This window comes from Tamandua tetradactyla, chromosome X (assembly GCF_023851605.1).
Source record: "Tamandua tetradactyla isolate mTamTet1 chromosome X, mTamTet1.pri, whole genome shotgun sequence".
NCBI lineage: Eukaryota > Metazoa > Chordata > Mammalia > Pilosa > Myrmecophagidae > Tamandua > Tamandua tetradactyla.
Genome location: NC_135353.1, coordinates 150,367,797 through 150,392,943, shown reverse-complemented (window position 1 = coordinate 150,392,943; position 25,147 = coordinate 150,367,797). Strand labels below are relative to the sequence as shown.

At 35.6% G+C, this 25,147-nt stretch overlaps 1 protein-coding gene across 7 annotated transcripts in view; it reads left to right on the top strand.

The window, feature by feature from the left end:
* The window catches only part of CXHXorf58 (chromosome X CXorf58 homolog), a 34,992-nt gene extending 10,203 nt beyond the window's left edge, over positions 1–24,789 (top strand). For 6 of the 7 annotated variants that reach the window (XM_077146397.1, XM_077146391.1, XM_077146393.1 and 3 more), the window contains 5 exons: positions 647–758; positions 10,079–10,210; positions 21,166–21,395; positions 23,788–23,950; positions 24,515–24,789. In XM_077146397.1, the coding sequence (XP_077002512.1) occupies positions 647–758; positions 10,079–10,210; positions 21,166–21,395; positions 23,788–23,950; positions 24,515–24,691 (814 nt within the window). In that variant the 3' untranslated portion in view covers positions 24,692–24,789. The remainder of the gene's footprint in view (positions 1–646; positions 759–10,078; positions 10,211–21,165; positions 21,396–23,787; positions 23,951–24,514) is intronic. The other variant, XM_077146398.1, reaches the window with a different exon arrangement.
* The last annotated feature ends 358 nt before the right edge of the window (positions 24,790–25,147 follow it).

Below are 25,147 nucleotides of genomic sequence, written 5' to 3'. Positions count from 1 at the left end.
ATTATTGTGGTTATCAGACACTTATAATGAATTAAGATGAAATACTTGCTAATCAGATAGCTAGATAAAACAGGCAAATAATTGAACCGAAATAAATTTAGTCAGCAAAGAAAAAATTAGAAATATAATGTGTCATATATAATTAAAAAAATATTTTTATTACAAATAACGAACAAACATACAAGCATTCTTTACATATAAACATTCTTGACATACAAGCATTCTTGCCATGGTTATAATCAGTGGCTCACAATATCATCACATAGTTGTATATTCATCACTATGATAATTTTTTTGAACATTTGCATCTATCCAGCGAAAGAAAGAAAAAAGAGAAAACTCATTTTGTTTTAAAAACAAATAACAACAACAAGAAAAAAGAAGAGAAACTGAGGCATGACTCTTGACAAAAGTTGTTTTGAGAGTATCTCTCTTCTCCCAGCATGTGTCCAGTGTAAACATAGGTGAATAGTTGTGAGCACACAGAAGTATTTATGTTTCACCCTCTGTAATCCATTTTGTTGCCAGGCCTTTATATGCTTTGGCCTAACCTTTACCCTACGTGTAAGTAATTATCTGAGCTATCTTAACTACAAGGAGGAAAAGGAACTGATGCCAAATGACTAATTTTTGGTCTTTATTTCAGATTTAGTGGTGAGATATTTCCACCTTTCATCGTGTTTAAAATTTTTCTTCATACCGAAGGTCATGGATACAAGTATTTTAGTGGAAAAAAAATATTAAAGCCATCAAGTGAGGTGATATTTCATAATATACATTTTATGCTAACTTAGCTTCTTAACGTATATGTAGCTTCTGAATTGCATTCAAATTATACAGACTATCTCACTCTTAAACAGCCCACCAGACAGGTAATGTTTTTCTTTAAATGCCCTAGTTTCCAAGTGTTTTATTTACTAGCTAAAAAATATTTGGAATGAAGTGCTTATAAGAGACCCTAGGGAATATCTATTCATTTTCTTTGATTTAAAATTTTGGTTTGTTAATAATGGACTAAAATGGCCTGTTGATCCGAGCTTTTAAATTATGTAGAATGTTTGATACAATTTTTTAAATAGAATTTTAGCATTATTTCCTTAATTCTCATAGTGTATTTAAGAAAAAATGTGCTGGACTATACTATGAAAAATGAACTTTTAAAATATTTATTCCTTTTTACATGAATTCTCATCATATGTTTACGTTTCATAAATATTCATCATAATTGTTCCTACAACAGAGGAATCACTTGTAGATCTTGTTAAAGTACAATTGCTGAGCAGGCCACGGTGGCTCAGCAGGCAGAGTTCTCACCTGCCATGCTGGAGACCCGCATTGGATTCCCGGTGCCTGCCCATGCCAAAAAAAATACAATTGCTGGAGCTTGTCATTCTGCATTTCCAAGGAGCTTCCAGTGCTGCTAGTGTTGCTGGTCTATGTACCACTTTTTTGGGGGCGGGGGGGGAGGATCCTTTTGTTCCTTTCTCTTTCCTGATTGCTCTAGCTAGAACTTCCAGTAAAATGTTGAAAAACAGTAGTGACAGTGGTCATCCTTGTTTTGTTCCTGATCTTAGCAGGAAGGCTGTCAGTCTTTCACCATTGAGTATGATGTTTACTGTGAGTTTTCATAAGTGCTCTTTATCATGTTGAGTAAGTACCCTTCTATTCTTAACTTCCTGAGTGTTTTTATCATGAACAGTGTTGGGTTTTATCAAATACTTTTTCTAAGACAACTGAAATGACCATTTTTTTCTTCATTCTGTTTATGTGATATACTACATAGATTGATTTTCTTATGTTGAACCACTCTTGCATTCCCAGAATAAATCTCACTTGGTCATAATGTATAATCCCTTAATATATTTTTGGATTCCGTTTGTATGGGCCACACTTTTAATAGCAAGGATCTAGAGCATAGGTTTTACTTCTTTGACCCTTATACATGACTATAATTGAGTACAAAAAAGTGTACATTCTCATATTTAGCCTTGTATAAACTATACATCAAAGGTTGTTTTTTCTGTAACCACAGCAGTCTTCCCCTTTTGGAACTATATTACATGAAAAATATGACCCATCTTAAATCATCAGTGCTAGCCTGTATGCAGGGTAGAAGACCACACAGCCTGGCAGTTTCTGATAAGATCCAGCATGTGCAGCATTGACTGTCTAAAGAGTCAAGGAAAAGGGATTGCTGTTCTCTGTGTCTCAGGCTGTATCAGAGAAAATTTCACATTAGTAATGTTAAGATTGACTTCAAATGTGTAAGTATGTGTTTACCCTAAACAATTTGAGGGATAAATTCATGTCACATTTATCTATAGAATAAACTTAGTTGTCCCCATAAAATGTCAACAATTATTTATTTTTTTGAGGTTATATAATGCGGCTTTTCCAAGAACAAAAATTGTCCTGGATCTGCTCCTGCCAGCCCTTTTCATCCCCAGGCTTGAATAAATGAGAACTTTAGACACAGTGACTACAAATCACTGTGTGTATATTAAAACACTATCTAATAACCTAAATTTTTGTTTAAATGACAAATAAACTGGTGAATAAAAATGAAAATAGCCCAGAAATACAAATAAGAAAACATACCTCTCTTCTCTGTGCTACAACTTTCACTCTTTTGAGATAATCGCTGTTAGTTTGCTATATCCTTCGTTTTTTCCCATGAAAATACACACACAGGTATATTTTTTTAGTTTGTTTCTTCATATTATAAAACATGATTGAAAAATAAATAAAAACATGTTAGTAGTATTCAGCTTTAGTATTTCACCAAGTGTTATAATGAGTTTTAAATAACCAGAATCTACTCAACTTGAAGAAAACAATGTAGAGTTCCCTTTCCCTTTAGTTCAGCTTCAGAAAAAAACGGTTACATTTGTTGATAGAGAACTTTCAAAAGTGAATAGTTTATCACTATAAGTTTATTCAACTCTTTTTTCTTTAAATTTAGATACTGTGTCTGTCAAACTGTTCATCATCTATAAGGTAACTTATTCCTTGATATGAAAGAAATGAGTCAGTTGTAGTCCATTAGATGCTTAATCTGAGTTCACTTATGAAGGAGGGGAGTTTCATAGATTTTTGTTGTTCCATCTTTTCCCTCATTCTTATTTCCAACTGTATTTCTCATGGTTCATAAAAAACAAAAAGCAAAACAAATGAAAAAATATAGAATAGCCTAAACAACTTTGAAGAAGAAAAAAGTTTGAGGACTTAACACAACCTTTTTGTAAGACTTACAAAGTTACAGTCATCTGTATAGTATAGTAATGGTATAGTAATGGCATAAAGGTGGTATAGTAATGGCATAAGGAGAAATCTATAGATCAATGGAATAGAATAGAGAATTCAGAAATAAGCCTGCACATAGATGATCAACTGATTTTTGTCAAAGGTGCTGAGGCATTTCAAATGGTGCTAAAATAACTGGATAGCCATACAGGAAAGAAAAAAAAAGAGGAATATTTACCCTTACCTCACACTCCACACAAACATTAACCTTAATATATAATGCACCTAAATGTAAGAGCTAAAACTGTAAAACCTTGGGAAGAAAACACTGGAGAAAATCTTAGTGATTTTGGGTTTGGCAAAGATTTCTTAAGCAGTATATGAAAAGCATGAACTATAAAAGAAAAAAATCAACAAATAGAATTTTAACAAAATTAAGAACTTTTACTCTTTAAAAGACTCTTATAAAAATGAAAATGTCTGGGATACTCACATGGAAAAATAATGAAATGTGGCCCTGCCATACAGCATACAAAAAAGAAAGAAAGAAAGAAAGAAAGGGTAAGGCCTAGACTGGGAAAAAATCTTTGCATAACATATATTTGACACAAGACTTGATCCAGCATGCACAAATAATCATTACAACTCAATAATAGGAAAACTACTCCATTTTAAAAAAACATGTAGAAAATTTGAATAAGCACTTCACCAAAGAAGATATGTGGATGGCAAATAAACTCAGGAAAAGATGCTCAACATCATCAGTCATTAAGGAAATGCAAGTTAAAGCCAGAATGATACACCACTACACACCCACTAGAATGGCTAAAATTAAAAAGACTGATTATTCCAAGTATTGGTAAGACTCTAGAAGAATTGGAACTCTCCTTCAATGCTGGTGGGGGTGTAAAATATCACAATTACTTTAGAAAACAATTTGGCAGTTTCTTAAAAAGTTAAACAAACATCTACCATAGGACTCAGTCATTCCACTCACAGGTATTTACCCAAGAAAAATGATATGAAGTCCTGTATATATATATGCATTGTATATTCTTTATTTGTAATCACCCAAAACTGGAAATAACCCAAACGTCGATCAATAGATGGAATACTACTCAGCAATAGAAAGGAACAGACTATTGTTACACACAACTGTGGATGAATCTCGAGATAACTATGCTGAGAGAAACCAGACCAAAAAAGGAGGAATACTGAATGATACCGTTTATATAAAATTCTAGAAAATACAAACTAATCTATAGTGATAAAATGCAGATTAGTAAGTTGCCTGGGGATGGGGAAAAGGGAAGGAAGGAAAGATTACTAGGGCAGGAGGAAACATTGGGGTGTGAGGGATATGTTCATTATTTTGATTGTGGTAATGGTTTCATGGGTGTATACATATGTCAAATATACATATGGTATGTGAATTATATCTAAATAAAGCTGCTTTAAAAAAGAGAGAATCAGCTAAGGATTGCCTTCCTTGCTCTTTGGTGAGGTTTAAAAATGATCTATCCTTTGACAGAGTATTGTTTGAAAAGAGTGCAGCCAAAACTGTAACCAATGGAGGACTTATGCTTCCAGAAAAAATCTCAAGGAAAAGTATTGCAAACAACGGTAGTAGCTATTGGATTGGGATCTAAAGGAAAGAGTGGAGACATTCAACCAGTTAGTGTGAAAGTTGGAGATCAAGTTCTTCTCCCAGAATATGGAGGCACCAAAGTAGTTCTAGATGACAAGGATTATTTCTTATTTAGAAATATTGACATTCTTGGGAAGTATGTAGAATGAAATAGATCACAAATTGAAATCTCATCATGTGAAGCTGCCTATTCCACTGAAGTTTTGGAGTCTTCTATCATGTAAATAATTTCCATGTCTCTCTTTTTTATTAAAAACTAATGATAATCTGGTATCTCTTATATTTAATTTCACTATACTGATAAAACATTTCCAAATAAAAATATATAAATGAAAAAAAGTGATCTATCTCTCAGCTGGTTCAAATCCTTTTTGGAATAAGGCAAGCTCCAAATGAATCTATATCGTCTTTCCTTGGTTCTAAAATGTATTTTCCACACATTTTTTAAACATAACAGCTTTATTGACATATAATTTATATACTGTAAAGTTCATCCTTTTAAAGTATACAATTTAGTGTTTTTTAGTATATTCACAAAAGTTGTGCATCAGTCACCACTATCTAATTACAGAACATTTCATCCTCCCTTCAAGAAGAAACACCTTTCACCCCACCCAGCTCTTAGCAACCACTAAGATATCTCTGTATACTTGACTAGACTGGGCATTTCATATAAATGGAATCATGCAAAGGTAGGGCCTTTCGTGTCTCACTTCTTTCACCGAGCGTAATGTTTTCAAGGGTCATGTTGTAGCATGCATCAATACTTAGTCCTTTTCATTGTCAAATAATATTCCATTGTTTGTTTATACCACATTGTAGTTACCCATTCACTGGCTGATGAGCATTTTGTTTATTTCCACTTTTTGGCTAGTATGAGTAGTGCTGCTATGAACATTCATGTACAAGTTTTTGCATGGGCATGTTTTCAGTTCTCTTGGATATATACCTGGGATTGGAATTCTGGATCATATGGTAACTCTATGCTTAACACTTTGAGGCACCACCAAATTGTTTTTCACAGTGGCTGCTCCAGTTTACATTCCCACCAGCAATACATGAGAGTTTCAATTTCTCAGCATTCTCATCAACACTTGTTATTGTTCATGTTTTTTAATATAGCCATCTTACTGGTGTGAAGTAGTATCTCATGTTGATTTCGTCTTGCATTTCCCTAATGATGGATGATGTTGAATATCTTTTCATGTGTTTATTATCCATTTGTATATCTTCTTTGGAGAAGTATTTAAATCCTGTGTCCATTTTTAAATTTAGTTATTTGTATTTTTATTTTCTTTATTCTGGATATCAGGCCCTTATCAGATATATGATTTGCAAATAATTTCTCTCATTCTGTGGGCTGTCTTTTCACTTTCTTTGTAGTGTCTTTTGGACCCCAAAAGTTTTTAATTTTGATGAAGTTCAATTTATGTATGTTTTCTTTTATTGCTTGTGCTTTAGGTGTCAAATCTAAGAATTCATTGCCTAATCTAAGGTCACAAAGATTTACTCCGGTGTTTCTTCTAAGAGTTTTTCAGTTTTAACTCTTACATTTAGGTCTCATCCATTTTGACTTAATTTGTTGAATTTTCCTACATTTTAACATTTCGGAAATAAGAAAGAATCTAAAAAATGATATCTACATTTAAGGTGGTAATATTTCTTTTTCTCAAAATATGAGGAAGCTGCTCTTAAATGTTATATTGTGATCAGTGATCTCTTAGAATCAAGGAAAGCACTAAAATGATTTGTGACACCCCCCCCCCCACTCACAAGAGTAACAAGATCAGAAGCAAGAGCAGATTAACATATGGTATGCAAGAGAATTTAGGACAACAGAACTAATGAAAATAGAATTTGTTTTAGATCCACTTTTAAATGTGGTGCCAGGACTGTACATAACCACTTCTAGTGCTTCCTCGTCTCCCATTTGGGAGGGTGGCTTTCTGTGGTTGTATTTTGGAGATGTGAGGCAACATGCAGTTGAGATTCTTTTTTGCATAGAGCTTAAGAGCCCAGGCTATGGGGCAGACAGATTTGGCTTCAAATACTGGACTCCACTACCTGTCAGCTGAGGCTTTGAGACAAGTTATTTAACCTCTCCAAGCCCCAGTTTCCTTATGATGGTTCCTACATCATGTGTTGATGAGGGTTAAATGAGCTAAGGCTCACAAAATCCTAGCATATAGTGAGTATTTATTAATGTTAGATGATGCTATTATTATTAATTATTATACCCATCAACTTTCCTTTCGGTCATACATCTCCAGTTGGACCAGACTTACTATTGGTCCAGGAATTCCTTTGATTGAGTTCTTCAACAAATATTTATCAAGCATCTGCTTCGTGAGCTGGTCCTTGCTGTAGGTGGTGTAGGTGTGGAAGAAAGAGATCTGGTTTTAGTTATCTACTTTGATGATCTGTTTTCTCAGCAGTGCTTATTTACAGAAGGTTGTCACTTCCTTTGGTCCATCAGAGAATATTCTAAAGCCTTGCTACTCAAAGTGTGGTCTCCAGACCTTCAGCATTGGCATGCCCTAGGACTGTGATAGAAATGCAGAATCTCAGGCCAAATCCAAGACGTACTGAATTAGCATTTGCATTTTAATAAGACACCCAAGTGATCCTAGGAACCTTACACTTTGATAAGCATTGCCCTAATATAACGCCACCACCCTGCAATATGACCTGGAACACCTCTGGGTAATTGAAAATTCTTAAATGTTAACATTCAGCAACTGTTATTTTAAGTTGAAAATCCCTGTTCTTTTTGAAGGTTGGGCATTTATGTAAAAAGGAATAACTATTTCATTAATAGTTGCTACTACACTTATTGAGCATGTTCAATCAAGTATGATAAACATTTCGTGTACGGTATCTCATTTAATTTTCATAAACTTTTTAACATAGATACTATACTGTACACATTTAGAGTTTGAAACAGTACCAGCAGTGGTGGTGGTTTTATTTATTCTGAGCCTTTATATAATTAAACTGCTCCAAACTAAGAAATTCTGTTCCATTGCAGGGATACCAGTTTATTACCACCTTCTCTTTAAGCATCCCTTCCTATCTATTCAGAAGGGCTTTCCTGAATCTGGCCATAAATGACAGATGTCCGGGAAAGGGAGTATCTACATCTTGGCCATTGGATGGCAATATTTTTCCAAACCTCTCTCACAAGTAGGCATATCTGTCTTTTGCTGAGGGACAGGAAGGGGCTATAAACAGCTGAGCCATATAGCTGAAGCATTTTACAAATAAAGAAACTGGGGCTTAGAGAGATTAGAGATTGGTGATGGCTAAGTAAGGTAGAGTAAGGAGGAACTGAGCCAAAGTAAAAAGATCATTATACCTAAAAAGACAGTTATACCTAAAAAAAATTCATAAAGCAGAAATTTGGTTCTCATACCTGGTCAGTGTACCTTTGATGCCACTGTGGGGATTGTTATTAGAATCCATGAGACATTAATTGCATGAAAGCATACTGTAGATACTTATCAATACTGCTTTTTCTTTTGATGCATAGTGTATAAATAAACTAATGAAACTGAAAGTAAAAATAATCCACCTAAAGAAAGGCTCAGTGGGCCATGGTGGCTCAGCAGGCAGGAATGCTTGCCTGCGATGCCAGAGGACTCAGGTTTGCTTCCCGGTGCCTGCCCATGTAAAAAAAAAAACAAAAGAAAAGAAAGGCTCAGCGTCACAGTTTTAGTAAACTGTTTCTGTCCCTTCAATTCAAATGTAATAGGAATAAAATTACAACCATTTGAATGTTTTCTTCCTTTTCAGTTTCCGTTTGTGTCTGTGATCTTTTTTAAAAAAATATCTTTATTGAGAAATCCTCGCACACATACAGTCCATCCACAATGTACAATTAGTGGCTCACAATATCATCGCATAGTTGTGTATTCATCACCATGACAATTTTTAGAACATCTGCATCACTCCGGAAAAAGAAATAAAAAGAAAAAAGAAAAAACTCATTCATCCCATACCCTTTACCCCTCTCTCTCATCAGCCACCAGCATTTCAATCTACCCAACTTTGTGATTTTCTAAGCTTTGTAGTTTAAAAATAAATAAAGGAATATTCGGGATAACAAAAGTGAGAATTGTAATAGAAAATACATTCAGGCTTGCTGTTATATTGTGTATTAAGTAAGGAACAGAGGTTCTGGGTTTCAGTCCTGCCTCAACCTCTGCTGATATCAACTTGTATCAGCATTCCAACACAAAGTTCCCATAATTTCACAAATATCACATTCTCAGATATGAAGGAAAAAGAGAAACTGACCTGGAGTCAAAGACTTCATCTACACCAGGTTCCTTCAACTTAAGCATATGCTTTGTGGCCAGAAGCACAGATACATATTATAATATATGTTAGAAGAGTCAGCATAACTTTTGAGGGGTGGGAAAGAGAAAGAGGATGGAAAGTGCTTAAGTCACTACTCTACTCACAGTCTATGTATAGCTCTTAGCACACGGATAGCTATAGGTTGGAAGTAGGGTGTGATGCAAACAGAGCCAGATGAGATTTAAACCTCTATATTTTCTGTGATTCTTCTATCTCTCCCCTTTTAGGTGCTTTCCTTGAATATAAAATGTTCATTTGGCAGAAGGAAAAAAAAACCCTTTGTTTGATACTCTTTGGTACTGAGAATGAAATCTGAGGGAGAGAGAGGCCTAAGCAATCTGAAACGTACTAAAGACCTCATATCTGTTTCCTCTTGGGGGTGATATATTAGCTAACACAAAAGAAGAGTTAGTCCCAGCAATACCTTTCATTGCTGTTCGTAGGGCAACCCATTTAATCATCAGATAAGTTTTCTCTGTATTGAACATGAATGACATTATACGTTTCTTTTTCATGTTGTTTTTTTTAAGGGAAAAAAGATTTTTAAAAACTAAACAAAACTGTGGTCTTCTGAGGATTGTAGACTCAGCTATTCCTCTGGCTACCCTTTAAAACTACATAGATATGGCAATAGAAATCAATTTTAAGTGGTTTAAAAAGCCCTATATAATCTTCTCTTTATAAATGCAGTCTTTCTATTGAATAGCAAGCTGCTAGAAAAAAAAAGAGCAAGTTTGATGTATTTATCAGAAAAATATATAAACTGTGTGCTGATAATTATTGCTATATAGTACTATTTCTAAACTTTGTTTCATATTCTCTTTATAGGCAGTAGTTGATGCTTGCAAAATAATGGGGGAAAAGAAATTTTATGGTCAAATTATAGAAGATGAACGTCTTTTCCAGAGGTTCAAAATAACTGATGAAATAGATATTGTCACCATGCAAGATTACATGCAGGTAAGGACTTTAGATACAGATGTGGAAAACAAACAAAAAGCCTTCCTAATTCTATCCTCTAAGAAGAAATTATCATACATTTTTTGTTGTAAAATATACACAACATAAAATTTTCCATTTTAAAGTTTGCAATTAGGTGACACTAAGCACATTTACCGTGGTGTGCGACTATCACCACCACCTAGTTCCAGAACCTTTTTATCTCCCCCAAAGGAAACCTCATGCTCATTAAGCACTCACTACCCATTCCTTCCCCCACCCCTATTTCCCCAGGCCCTGTCAACCGCTAATCTGTTTTCTGCCTATTTGAATTTGCCTAGCCTAGATATTTCATATAAACAGAATCATATAATATATAGCCTTTTGTATCTGGCTTCTTTCAGTTAACATAATGTAGTAGCATGTATTAGAACTTCATTCGTTTTTACAGCTGGATAATATTCCATTATATATATATACCACATTCATCCATTCTTCGGAAAATGGACACTTGGGTTGTTTCCACCTTTTGGCTATTGTGAATAATGGTACCATGAACGTTGGTGTACCAGTATCTGTTTGAGTCCCTGTTTTCAATTCTCTTGAGTATATACCTAAGAGTAGAATTGCTGGGTCGTACGGTAGTCTATGTTTAATTTTTTTAAGGGACTGCCAAACTGTTTTCCCAAGTGGCTGCACCATTTTACACTCCCTTAAGCAATATACAAGGGTTCCAATTTCTCTACATCCTCGCCAACACTTGCCATTTTCTGTTTTTTTAATAGTCATCCTAGGGGGGTTGAAGTGGTATCTCATTGTGGTTTGGATTTGCATTTCCCTAATAACAAAAGAGATTGAACATCTTTTCATGTGCTTATTGGCCATTTGTATATATTCTTTGGAGAAATGTCTCTTTAAGTCTTATGCCCATTTTTCAAAATGGGCTGTTTGTCTTTTATTGTTAAGTTCTGTAGGAGTTCTTTATATATTCTGAATATTAAATTCTTATTGGATATATGATTTTGCAACTATTTTCTCCCATTCTCTGTGTTTTCTTTTCACTCTCTTGATTATGTCCTTTGATATACAAAAATTATTAATTTTGACAAGTCCACTTTAGCTATTTTTTTTGTCACCTGTACTTTTGGTGTCATATAAAAAAAATCTTTGCCAAATCCAAGGTCATGAAGACTTACCCTGTATTTTCTTCCAAGAGCCTTATAGTTTTAGCTCTTTTATTTATGTCTTTGATTCATTTTTAGTTAATTTTTGTATATGGTGCAAGGTAAGGGTACATCTTAATTATTTTGCATGTGGGTATCCAGTTTTCCATGCACCATTTGTTAAAGAGACTGTCTTTTCTCCCATTGAATAGTCTTGGCAGTCTTGTAAAAAAAAAATCAGTTGACCATTGGAGTGAAGTGAGGGTTTATTTGGGGGTCCTTAATTCTTCCATTGATCTACATGTCTACCCTTATGTCAGTACCATACCTTGTTGATTACTATTGCTTTGTGGTAAGTTTTGAAATTGGGAAGTGTGAATCTTCTATCTTCTTTTTCAAAATTATTTTGGCTATTCAGAGTTCCTTGAAATTTTATATGAATTTTAGGATGTGTTTTTCCATTTCTGTTTCTTAATTTCATTGTTGGATTGGTTTGTTACTGATTTTTGGGTGTTGATCTTGTATCCTGAAACTTTGCTGAAATCACTTATTAGTTCTAATAGTCTTTTTGTGTATTCTTTAGGATTTTCTATATATAAGATCACTTGATCTACAAATAAAGATAGTTTTACTTCTTCCTTTCCAGTTTGGATACCTTTTATTTCTCTATCTTGCCTAATTGCTCTGGCTAGAACTTCCAGTGCAACATCGAATAGAATTGGCAAAAGTGATCATCTTTATTTTATTTCTGATATCAGGTAGAAAACTTTCAGTTTTTCACCATTGAAGTTAGCTTAGCGTTTTTCATAAATGCCCTTTTAGTGTATTTATCATGAAAGGATGCTCACTTTTGTCAAATGCTTTTTCTGCATCAGTCAAGAAGATCGTGTGCCTTTTCTTTTTTCATTCTATTAATGTATATTACATTGATTGATTTTCTTATGTTGAACCGCCCTTACATTCCTGGGATAAATTGTACTTGGTCTTGGTGAATAATTTTTTTTTTTTTTTTTTTTGCATGGGCAGACACTGGGAAGTGAACCTGGGTCTCCAGCATGGCAGGAGAGAACTCTGTCTGCTGAGCCACCATGGCCCACCCTGAATAATCCTTTTAATATGCTGCTGGATCATGCATTTTTTTTTAGAACAAGTCACAGTACTTCTATATAATAAGAACGACTTTAGGAAAATGTTATATTTGACCTAAAATGTATTTGATTGAAGACGAAAAGGAGGGTTTAGGCAGTCAGTACCATTCAAGAGGGTGACAAATTAGCACTGAATCTAAGATACAGTATAACAAGCAGTCCACAGGTGATGATGTCTTGGTTAGGAATGGGTTCAGTGGCAAGATAGAGAAAACTCAACTAATTGGAGCTTACGCAATAAGAGTTTATCTTGTTTGGTCATGAAGAAGTTTAGAAGTAGGCAGTTGGGGCAGGTATAGAGAGTCAGCAATGCCATTAAGGATTCAGGGCTCTGTCTGTATCACCATTCAACCTTGCCATAGTGGTGACTTTCATCCTGACACTTGTCCCTCATAGCTACAAGATCCGATTTCATATTCGTGGTCCAGGCAGGAAGGAAGGGAAAGGAAAGAAGGTTTTGCTTTAGGAAGGATCACCCTCCTGTGGACTTCCATATACATCTCATTGACCAGAACTGTTTCATATGGCCACCCCTACTTGCAAGAGAAGCTAAGCAAATATTTATCTAGGCACTGCCGCCCTAAATGAAATCAGTGTTCTGTCAAGAAGGGGACTGTCAGATAAGGAATTAGCAGTTTCTGCCACACTAGTAGCAGTAGGCCGTCAGGGGACTCCAAGAATTGAACAAGGAGATAAGGAAAGATTTTAAATAAAATGGAGGTCAAGACTAGGTATCAAGAGAAACAGATTTTGGGAAATGTTGCACTAGTTTAGTCTCATAATGACTAAATTAATACTGCCCAAAGCACTTTTTCTCATCTGGGATATTCTTCTTTTCTTATGACTTAAAATATAAAATAGTTACAGAATGATTGTTCTTATTTCTCTGCATCCTCTCTAAAACTTGTTATTTTCTGTTGGTGTTTTTTATTTTAACATTTTTATCATCAAATATAACATGTACAAAAAAGCAATACATTTCAAAGTACATTTTTTGGAGGGTGAATGGTCAAAGTACATTTTAACAAGTAGTTTTAGAACAAATTTAAAGGATGGTATGGGTTAAAGTGCCACCATTTCAGGTGTTTCCTTCTAGCTGCTCTAAGACACTGGAGACTAAAATGAAGTATCAATATAATGATTCGGTAGTCATGCTCATTTGTTAAATCCTATTTTCTCTGATATAACTCCTTCTTCTCCTTTGATCCTTCTCCTATTCTCTAGCAATATTTCGGCAATGACAATTCTAACTTCTTCATGTTGAAAAGGCGTGTCAACATTCGGGGTATAGGGATGCAACTGGGTGATGCTCTTGAAGAGACTGGTAACTCTGGGTTTCAGGGCTTTTTTGGCTTGGGAACCATCTGGAGGTTATAGATTTCTGAAAAATATACTTAGTGAGTGAAACTTTTATAGAGTCTCAGATAGAGCCCTGGGCATTCTTTAGGGTTTATAGGAATATTGGTTGTTGGGCTTGGCACACCATGGCAATTAGCAATATCAAGCTGAAGCTTGCATAAGAATGACCTCCAGAATAGCCTCTCAATTCTATTTGAAATCTCTTAGCCACTGATACCTTATTTTGTTACATTTCTTTCCCCTCATGGTGCCAGGGCCAGGCCCATCCCTGGGAGTTATGTCCCATGTTACCAGGGAGACTTACATCCTGGATGTCATGTCCCCCACTTGGGGAGAGTAATGATTTTCCTTGCAGAGTTGGATTTATAGAGAGATAGGCCATGTCTAAGCATCAAAAGAGGTTCTCTGGAAGTAACTCTTAGGCATTATTATAGGTAGGCTTAGCTTCTCTGTTACATATATGTTTCATAAGAGCAAGCCTCAAGATCAACCTATTAACTTGGAGGTCCCTAATGTTTGATTTTTGTTTGTTTTTTGTATGCTGTATGGTGGGGTCACATTTCATTATTTCTCCATGTGAGTATCTCGTTATTACAGCACCATTTGTTGGATTTTGTTTGTTCGTTTTGCTTGTTTGTTTGTTCTTTGGGAAGTGCATGGACTGGGAATCAGACCCTGGTCTCCCACATGGTAGGTGAGAATTCTACCACTGAACTACCCTTGCACCCTCTAGAGTTCCTAATGTTTTAAGAGCATATCAGGGATTTCCCAGGTGAGCAAGTCTAATAGCTCCATATTTTTTCTTCAGTCCCTCAAAGGACTTTGCCAATACTTTTTAATTATATGCCCAATATACTCTGGAATGTATCTGGGTATTATATTAAGCTATACAGATTTCAAGACCTCATTCCCAGCTCAAGGCTCCATGTGTTTAGGTTGTTTAACTTAACCAGCCAGACAGGTTAAGTTAACTTGTGTCCCACAGCAAATTTAGGTTTTGGACAAAGTAAATCTCTCTTCCTACTGTCTCATACAGTAGGTGAAGTTCTAAAATACAGATAATATTATCCTTTACCCTATATTCTTTTAGCTTAGTCCCAGCCAGATCGGCTTTGTGCTTTTCTCTAATTGAATCTTAATCTCTTTTTCAGCTTCTTTAATAGCTGCTGTATGTAGGAATGTTGACTTTCAGAGCTGCAGAAAGTCTTAGGTGTCACAAAAGTTCCAGGTACCCAAACTTAGGTACCCAAAGTTCTAGGAAAATATCAGGCTATACACATATAGCACAGCATCTCAGAATTTAGAATTAACACTTAAAGGTCAGGAATAAATGTGACTGTTCTTAGGAATAAACGTGACTATTATAAGACTTAGAATCTAGGCCCCAATCTTCTTATGAGTATTTTCCAAGAGAGACCATACAATATTTGCCCTTTTGCTTCTGGCTTATTTTGCTTAACATAATGTCTTCATGGTTCATTCACCTCATTGCATGCCCCATGACTTTGTTCCATTCTGTAGCTGCACAATATTCCATCATATGTATAACCCACAAGTTGCCCTTCTGCTTCTCAGTCAATGTACCCTAAGGCCACCTCCACCCATTGGGTATCATGAATAATGTCGCCATAAACATCAGTGTACAAATGTCTATTTGAGTTCCTGCTTTCAGTTCTTTAGAGTGTATTCCCAGTAAAGGGATTGCCTACTCATATGGCGACACTCATCTGGGATATTTTTATTGGCTCATACACATGCACCAACTTTTGCACAGCTATATCCTTCAAGGTGCCCTTTGGTTTCTGACATAAATACAAAACTTATATTTTTTATTACTTCCAAAAATTCTATAGATTCTATGAATTGAAAAACTAATTTCCCTGAGCTGCCTTTAAATTACTGAATAACACTATTATATTTCTATGGTACTTTACAACATGCAAAGTGCTTTCACACATATTACATTTAATCCTCACAAGAACCCTATGAGATAGGTTTTATTATCCCCAATGTATATATGAGAAAACTGAAGTCAGACATTAAATGACTCGTTCAAGTTCACAGTAAGTAGTAGACTTGGGAGTGACATACCCAGATTTTCAGATTCTACTGTCAGTGTTCCTGCTTTTACTTACATTGGTATAAATTCTAAATAAGGGATACAATAAAATCTATATACTATAATTTCTCCTCACCTATTAAAGATGTTGTATAAAAAATTATCACATCCCCTATACAAAACCAGTAGCTACTTCAAATCCTTTGTGAAATAAGATTACTTTTATAATTTAATGATTAAACAAATTTTTATGGAGTATCTACTATGTCTCAGATTTTGGCAGATGCTGGAAATACAACGAGGGAAAAATTACATGGTTTTGGCTCTCATGGAGCTTAAGAATGTAATTTAAGAGACATATATTAATCAGATATCATGAAAATAAATGTAAAAAATCATAAATTCAATAAATGCATCATGCTGATGAATGGATAAACAAAATATGGTAAATAAGTACATGGAATATTACTCAGCTCTGCAAAGAAATGAAGTTCTGATGTTACATGCTACAATATGGATGACCCTTAAAAACATTATACTAAGTGAAAAAAGCCAGATACAAAAGGCCACATATTGTGCAATTGTATGATTGTATTGTGTGAAATGTCCAAAATAGGCAAATCCATAGAGACAGAAAATAGATTATTGTGTGCCAGGGACTGGAGTTAGGGGAGTTTAGAGAATGACTACTAATAGGTACAGAGTTTCTTTTTAGGATGATGGAAATATTCTGGAATTAGTAGTGATGGTTTTGCAACAGTGTAAATATATTAAAACCGCTGAATTGTATTGTTTAAAATGGTTAAGATGGTGAATTTTATGTTATGGGAATTTTATTTAAATAAAAAAGAGTTACATAATGCTAAGACGGTACCGGGCAGGGACTTGACCTAGTAAGGGAGGGTTCTGTTTTCATATGGATGCTTTCTGCTATAAGTAGCAGGATATTCTCAACTACAAAAGCCTTAAACAACAAAGGACACTTATCATCCCATGTTCAAGTCCCCAGAGAGGTGGTTCCTGGGCTAGCTAATTCAGCAACTTAGGGATATCATGGTTTTGGGTCAGCTTCTGTACACTTCTCTTGGCTTTTCCAACATGGTAACAAGATACCTGCCACACACTCAATTACATTCAAAGGCAGGAAGATGGGGTACTCCAAGCATCTTTCTCTCTTTATCTTAAGAAAGAAAATCTTTCCCTTGAGCCCCCAACAAACTTCTCCTCAGGTCCCATTGGCTAGAACTAGATCATATGCTCCCCCTAAACCAATCCCTGATTAAGGAAAATGGCATGATTTCCCACAATTGACTTAGAATAATCATGGTTAATGTGCTGGGGCCCTCCTTCCCTGAACATATTGCTATTCCATACCTGAAAAATATATTGGGCCTCCATTAGTAAGGAAGAGGTAGGGAGTGGTTGCTGGGCAGGCAGTCAACAATGTGTGTCACAGTCTCCCTGAGGCAGTGCTGACTGAGCTGAGGTCTGGGGGTGAACAGGTGGCACACTCCAGGCAAAGGCTCTTAGCAGGAGGATATGCCAGGGCCTGAAAGCAAATCTGTGGGGCTGGAGAAGAGAGAAAGCACAGAAGATTGTGGTACACAGCCAGGCTGGAGGGCTAGATCCATTATGCAAGGCCTTTAGACCATAATAAGCTGTTCTTTTTTTTTTTCTTTATTCAATGTGCAATGAGAAGCCAGCGCAGTGTTTTACGAAATAAGTCAATGCAATCTAATGAGTGAAGACATCACTCTGACTTCGGTGTAAAGAATGAAATAGAGAGCTGCAAGAGCCTTTTCCTAGTAGGGAGGCTCCTGCAGTATCCTAGGAGAGATGGCAATAGCTTAGTTTTGGGCTGTGTGGCTGGAGACATGAGATAATTAGAGAATAAAAGCATTGGTCCTTGGTGACAGACAGGGAGATAAGCTAAAGGAAGGTGCCTAGTATGGTTCCTAGGTTTCTAGTTTGCATAACTGAATGAAGAGCAGTGCTGGATCAGGAAACTGAAACTAGGCTGAACAATAATCATAGCAAATGCATATGTAATACTAACTTCTTTTATTCTCACAACTGTAAGAGGGGTACTATTATTACCCCCATTTTACAAATTGTAAAGAAACAAGGGATCTCAAAATTCATACTTATAATAATATATGGCTATAACTGTTCACTTGCTTCAGTGTGAAACATGAAATTAATACGGTGCCTTAGCGATTCTCAATTGTGTTTTCTTTCTTTTAGAACCTTAGTCTATGAGATTAGGGAATTGAACCAGGAAATAAGTAAGCTGGGAATGCCTACTATCTTTTCTAAGGTCACATACTTGCAGACTGTGAACATATCAAAGATTGGTGTCGTAGAGGAGAATCCCCAGTGTGATGGTTTGAAAGGATGTATATCCCCTAGAAAAGCCATGTTTTAATCAAAATCCCATTTCGTAAAATGGCAGAAAAATCCCTATTCAATACTGTATGTTTGAAACTGTAATCATATCATCTCCCTGGAGATGTGATTTAATCCAGAGTGGTTGTTAAACTGGATTAGGTGACGACATGTCTCCACCCATTTGGGTGGGTCTTGAGAAGTTTCTGGAGTCCTATGAAAGAGGAAACATTTTGGAGAATGAGGGAGATTCAGAGAGAGCAAAGAAGAATGACACAGCCAAGAGAAGCAAAGAGCCCACAAGCCAGCAACCTTTGGAGATGAAGAGGGGAAATGCTTCCTGAGGAGCTTCATGAAACAGGAAGCCAGGAGAGAAAGCTAGCAGATGACGCCTTGCTCGCCATGTGCCCTTCCAGCTGAGAGAAAAACTCTGACTGTGTTCGCCATGTGCCCTTCCACTTGAGAGAGAAACCCTGAACTTCACTGACCTTCTTGAACGAAGGTGTCTTTACCTGGATGCCTTAGATTGGACATTTCTATAGACTTGCTTTAATTGGGACATTTTCTCGGCCTTAGAACTGTAAATTAGAAACTTATTAAATTTCCCTTTTTAAAAGCCATTCTGTTTCTGGTATATTGCATTCTAGCAGCTAGCAAACTAGAACACCCAGATAGACATATTAGAAGAGAAAGATATGATTGCTGACATTTATTGATCCCTTTTATAGTCAAGGCACTGTTTTTAACTCCTTATATGCATATTATCTCTTTTAATCTTCAAGTCTATAAATTAGGTGACCCTTTTTACAGATGAGAAAAACAAGGCTTAAGGATATTTAAAAAAATTTTTGACCAAGTCACACAACTAATAACTGGCAGAGTAGATCATAGATAGCTCTGGGATACTTATCCATTTTACTACTGCAATCTCAGGAAATAAAATATTTTTGTTCTCACTTTGCAGTCCTTACTTTGCATGGTAGAGCAGGACCATATAAATGACTGAATAAGCTGAAATCACACAAAGCCATCCTAATAATCATTGGGAGAAGTTGTGACTGTTCTGTGACCTTAAAATTTTTTTGCCAAAATGTTAAAAACTCTCTTACTGTTTGTTATATAAAAATGGAAAAAAGTAGTAAAATTACAGTCTTTTATTTCTTTGTAAAGAACTTAGCAACTGTGAATATACTCAAAATCATTGAATTATAAACTTTGTGGGTTAATTATATGGTATATAAATCTCAATAAAGCTGTTAAAAAACAACTTATCAAGAGTAGTTTGAACAGTCCTTTCCTTCTTCTTGTCATATACCTTATGATAGGGAATGAGCCTCTTTTCTATGCGTCGCCAAATTGTCAGTTAGAATCAGCTTCCTTTGCACTTTCAATGTTGTGAAATATCTCTAAGAGTTCCTTTAATGTGGAGGCTTTTTGTTGTTGTTTTTTCCAGTGTCACTTCCTCTGGGACAGTGTCATCCTTTTTGTCACACCTATTTTCCTCATTTATGTTGATAAGTTCACCTTCACCAAGTTCCTCTGGCTGCATATCCACAGCCTTTTGAATGATGGCAATGTCAACATTCTCATGGTCACCTATTTTTTTCTAGAATCTTGTGTACATTTGATTTGGACGTCACTTCCAGCATTACCACTTTTCATTTCTTTGCTAGCCAATTCCCTCTTTTGATTATCCTCTTTTGCAAAATGTCACATGGTTTTATCAATGGGGAATAAAGAGTCAACATAACTAGACATTTTGCTGTCTGTGTGTGAACTAACAGATGCACGATGACCAATCATCAACAGACTTTGAAAGAAGTAACATGATTGGTCACTGATCATGATGCACATCTGTTATTTACCATAGCCATCTGTGGACTGAAGTGCTAGCAGCAAAGTTTTTACTTTATGCAATTACTCACAGTTAATATACCGTGGTAACTGAAATTTGAACCATGTTGTTGGGGGACTGGTATTATTTGACTAAATAGTGGTAATTGAAATTCATGCATGCCAAAACAGTGCAATTCAAGTACTGCCTGTGTGTATGTGCATGTGTGTGTGTGGTATATGCCCTAAATGCTAGGTGTTGTTGCTTTTCCTAGCATTATAGCTTCTCCTGTCTTATTCCTCTCTCCTAAGTGAATATTCATAATGTTGGCTTGATTATATTTGTATTTTTAAATTCCTAACTTGATACTATTTTTAATTGAAAAAGGGAAAAGTGGGATTTCTATAAATACTCCAAATGAAAATAGCGAAATTCACCACTAGCACCAGAGATGAACTCATTCTTTCTAAAAGGGCTTGTACAAATGGTTCTCTCAACCCAAGCATGTCATAACGAGCGCTATCAGGTATGCAGAACACATAGTTATTATCATTAATTTTAGGCTCATACCAAGTGTAATTTATCTTAGTTATATTTTCCATAAAGTGTTTATTCATTAAATCAGTACTTAGTGAGTGTGGTACTATGTGCATGATAGTGTGTACAAGGATCCTGCCTTCCAGTAGGAGAGATAAGACATACACAGATACTAAAGCATTAGATGGTCAGTAATAAGACATAGAAGAGAGATGTTGGTAAAATTCAGAGATGAGGTCAAGGAATGTTTTTTTGGATGAAGTGACATTTAAGTGGAACCTTGGAAAATGTGTCTAAAAACATTTTAGAGCACCCATAACCAATCATTCTTTTTTCTTTACCAAGCACTTATTCTTTTCTTTAAAAAAATTGAGATGAAATTCACATAACACAAAATAAACCATCTTAAAGCGAACAATTCCATGGAATTTAGTATATTCACAGTGTTATGTGACCACCACAAATCATTCTCAATTATTTTTCCCATCCAGTATTCTAGTCTCCTAGATGAGACCCCTGCACGTTCTGGTGGCAGAAATAACTGCTGGAGAAGACTAAGCCTCGAAAACTTTCCCAGGACAATGATAATGTATGACATAGTTGATTATGCAGAGTCTGGAGTAATCTCAAACCGACTACAAAAAGAACTAAAGTATCTATTACAGAAACCACAAACAGAAGCGATGCATCAGCACCAGCTACAGATTGTTTCTGAAGTTAGGTAAAAGTAATCCTTCATTGGGGTTACAATACTAGGGGCTTTCTGAAAATGTCCACAGTCTACCAAACAGCTTGTTAAAGATAATAATAGGGCATACGGGGAAAATAGGGTCAGGATAGAACACTCAAAATGTATGCAACTTTGCGAACAAAGCACTAACAAAAAGAACAATTGGTACCTGGGGAGATAACTTGGACCACCAGACAGGCAGTTCGGTATAACTAGAGCCTGCCACAGCAAATATTAAAAAATGTACAGCAATAGAGTAGAAATGCTGGCAACTCTAATTAGAGCAAGTAGTAGGCACCGAGACAATGCAGATGGAAGTGGAGCCATGAGCCTTTTAAGTGGACATGCCAAGAACCAAGAGCCACCCAAGCTGGGGCAGAGGTGGGGGAGAGTGAAGGAGTGGGAGGGGGGGTCCTTTGGAGAGAAAACCATAGGTGCAGGTGCTAATTTTTATTTTCGTAAATACAATTTTAAAAAGACTCCTGTTGCCCATGCACCATTGAGCTGAGGGTTTTTTCCTTTTCTGCTGAAAGCTTAATTCTATTCTGTCTCCCCTTGCTAGGATAAATTACATATGAATTACACTGATATCATTCCCTTCTTTACTGATAGCATAGGCGCCAATTCACATTATAGAAAGGCACACTGTAGCAAAATAAGACTGTCTTGTGATCTATCTGAAACAACATAGACAGAAAAAAACTGCTCCAATTTTATACATTTCTTTCCATTACCACGTCTCACCTAATCTATCTTATTTACAAATTATGCTTTATTTCTTAAGAAACAGAAAGAGATAATAAGACTGAAAAAGACCTGTTGGTAATTTATTTTCACATACTCATATTTAAAATGAAAAATACTCCCTTAGTACATGAAGACTGATGACCCTCTGTTGGGCAAACACAGTTTCTTTTTTCCAGGAGTAGAGATGAGTGGTGCTGACCCAATAACAAAAATTAGCCCATTTATTTTATGATCATATGGCCTCATTAAGGGTGCAGTCTGTCATCATGAAATAGATTTTCTCTAACTCATCCATATAAGAACTGAATATGTAACTTGACCCTATCACCACCAAGATCAAATAAGTAATGTAATTTTCTCTGCTACCACATGTAACCTCAGGCTCCCTGCTATTTGGATTCATTCTAGTGATTATCCAAGAATGAGTAACTTAAGAGCCAAATGAGTAGACACATTCTAAATTAATTGGAGAGGAAAATGTACTTTCATAAAGGCTTTTGTGAATACATTCTTAGTTTGGGATCTCCCAGAAGCAAACCCTGAGATGGGGATTCAAGTACAAGTAGTTTATCTAAGAGATGATTTCAGGAAACACTGATGGAGGCTGGAGAAATGAAAAAGGGAAGAAAAGGAAGCCAAAACAGGGTGTGTTTTCAAGCAAATTACCACTGTGGGTAGCAGGAGCTTAATTCCTCCTGGAAATGCCAAAGGCAGTGTAAAATATGCAACTCAGAGTTACCCCACAACAGGCAAGGGAGTTGGAGTATTTATATACCAACACTCATCAGTCATTGGTTAAGGGTTGCTTAGGGAAGGTGTTCATTCTCAGGCACTTTTGGCCTTGCTTGCACATGGGCTCTTGTTTTCAAAGAAAGCTCTCAAATTGAGTGATGCAGATGCTGGCAGTTGGAATTTGGGCCTACATGCCCTGCAATGGTAAGGCCAAGGAGATATGGGCAGGGAACCAACTGTCTGATCCCAACACTAATAAAAAACAGCTTGTGTTTTCGGCCATTATGAAATTCAAGTATTTTTTGTATTAGTATATGGCTTTTAAAAAAGATTCAAATGACTAGAACACAGTGTTTTCCAGGAAAGCTGATTTAAAGTTGATATCAGGTGTTATAATTTTCATCATTGTCATCATTGTCAATATCATCATCTATAAGCCTTCATAAGTGACAGATAAAGAACTATGCTAATGGAAGTATTGTATGCAAGAAGCATAATATATATAACCTACTTTCAAATGTTTAGAAAGATAGATAAATAGAAAGGGAGGGAGGGAAGGAAGGAGGAAAGGAAGAAAATGGCAAATTGGCAAAATGTTAAAAGTTGTTAGAGTTGAACATCTGGGTGGGAATATGTTGGTGTTCTCTGTATGAATTTTGTATTATTTTTGCAACTGTCCTGTAAGTTTGAAATTATTTCAAAATAAAAAAATTAAATAAAAAACTATACTAAGTAACTCAAGCAGAAATGATATCTTTGGCCTAAAAGATTAAGTGCAATATTGCTCCCAGTACTGAAGTCTTTGATATATTTGTTAGAGAATGCTTTAATAAAATTTGGACCTTGCCTTACATTTACGTTTATTTTCTGCAACTTTTCCGTCTATAATACAAAAAAATTCTAGGTGTTCTTCACCCTCCTCAAATATCTCACCTTTATATCAGACCTCTAAGCAGAAAAGTCAGATTAAACATTTGGGTCGTCGATCCAAGAAAGCTCTTTTGAAAGTTGAAAAGATGAGAAAAGCTTATAAGATGAATAAAGAAAAAAATGCTTCTGTAGTAACAGTAAGTTTAATTTGTACTGAATTCATTGTTTTGGAAACTATTCAAATTGCCTGTAAGTACAATTGCTGAGAAATTCTACTTCCATAAGTAGAATTTTCCTATTCTACAGGTTTAAAGATTAAACACCTTTGATATATACCTTTGGTAGTATAAAGTTACTTTTGTCATAGTAACATATTTTTAAAATTCTTAAACAATATTATTAGCTATTCTGATAAAGACCAGTTGCTTTGGCTCCACATCAGGAAGCATTGGGAAAAAACTATTGTCTGTTATGTTGACACTGTTAATTGAGCACATCTAATGGTCTTTTCTCAATATGGAAGCAATTTCCATTAACTTATAAAAAGCTGTGCTATATAAAGTCTGTCTCAGTCTACTCCTACACTGTGAGAATATTTACAATGAACACTATTCATGTATTGCTTCGTAATTGTAAAAAAAAAATGCTGTAAATTGGGGAAGAGGTGAGCCTAAATATAAACAGTCAAATATCAAAATAGAAAGCAATAATAACCAAATATAAAACACTTTTCTGCTTTTTTTTTTAATAATTCTACCTAGGAACCACAAAAGGATGCATCAAGTACAAAGAAACAGACAATCATCATCTCCACCTCAGATTTTGATATTGTGAAGGTTCAAGAATCCGTGTCAGATGAGGAAATGGAAGAAGAACAAAAGGAATTATTTGCCTGGTCTCAGGAGTTATGTATTACTACTAATCCTTCATCCTTTTAATGTATAGCTAATTGACAAAATAGCAAAGTTATTTAACAATCTGCTTGCCTGTCTATAAGTGATCACTATGAGTATTAAAGGAAAATGAAACATAAACAAGCCCCTCAGTATACTCTCTTAACCAAATATGTGACCGATTTTTTTTTTTTTTTTAACATGGGCAGGCAGCGGGAATCGAACCTGGGTTCTCGGGCTTGGCAGGCAAGCATTCTTACCTGCTGAGCCACCATGGCCCTCCCATGACCGATTTTTAAGTTGTTTCTGCATTACCATAGCTGCAAATATTTTTTACTGATAGAATTTCACTCTGAATAAATGACTTTGATTAGATGCGCTTGATCTAGTGGTATATAGTATTGTTCAAGAAATGATGAGTAAATTAGTTCCTGGAACTTTTATTCCATTTTAATTTTCTTTCATTTTTAAAAATATCTGAACCAGCCATACTTAGCATAA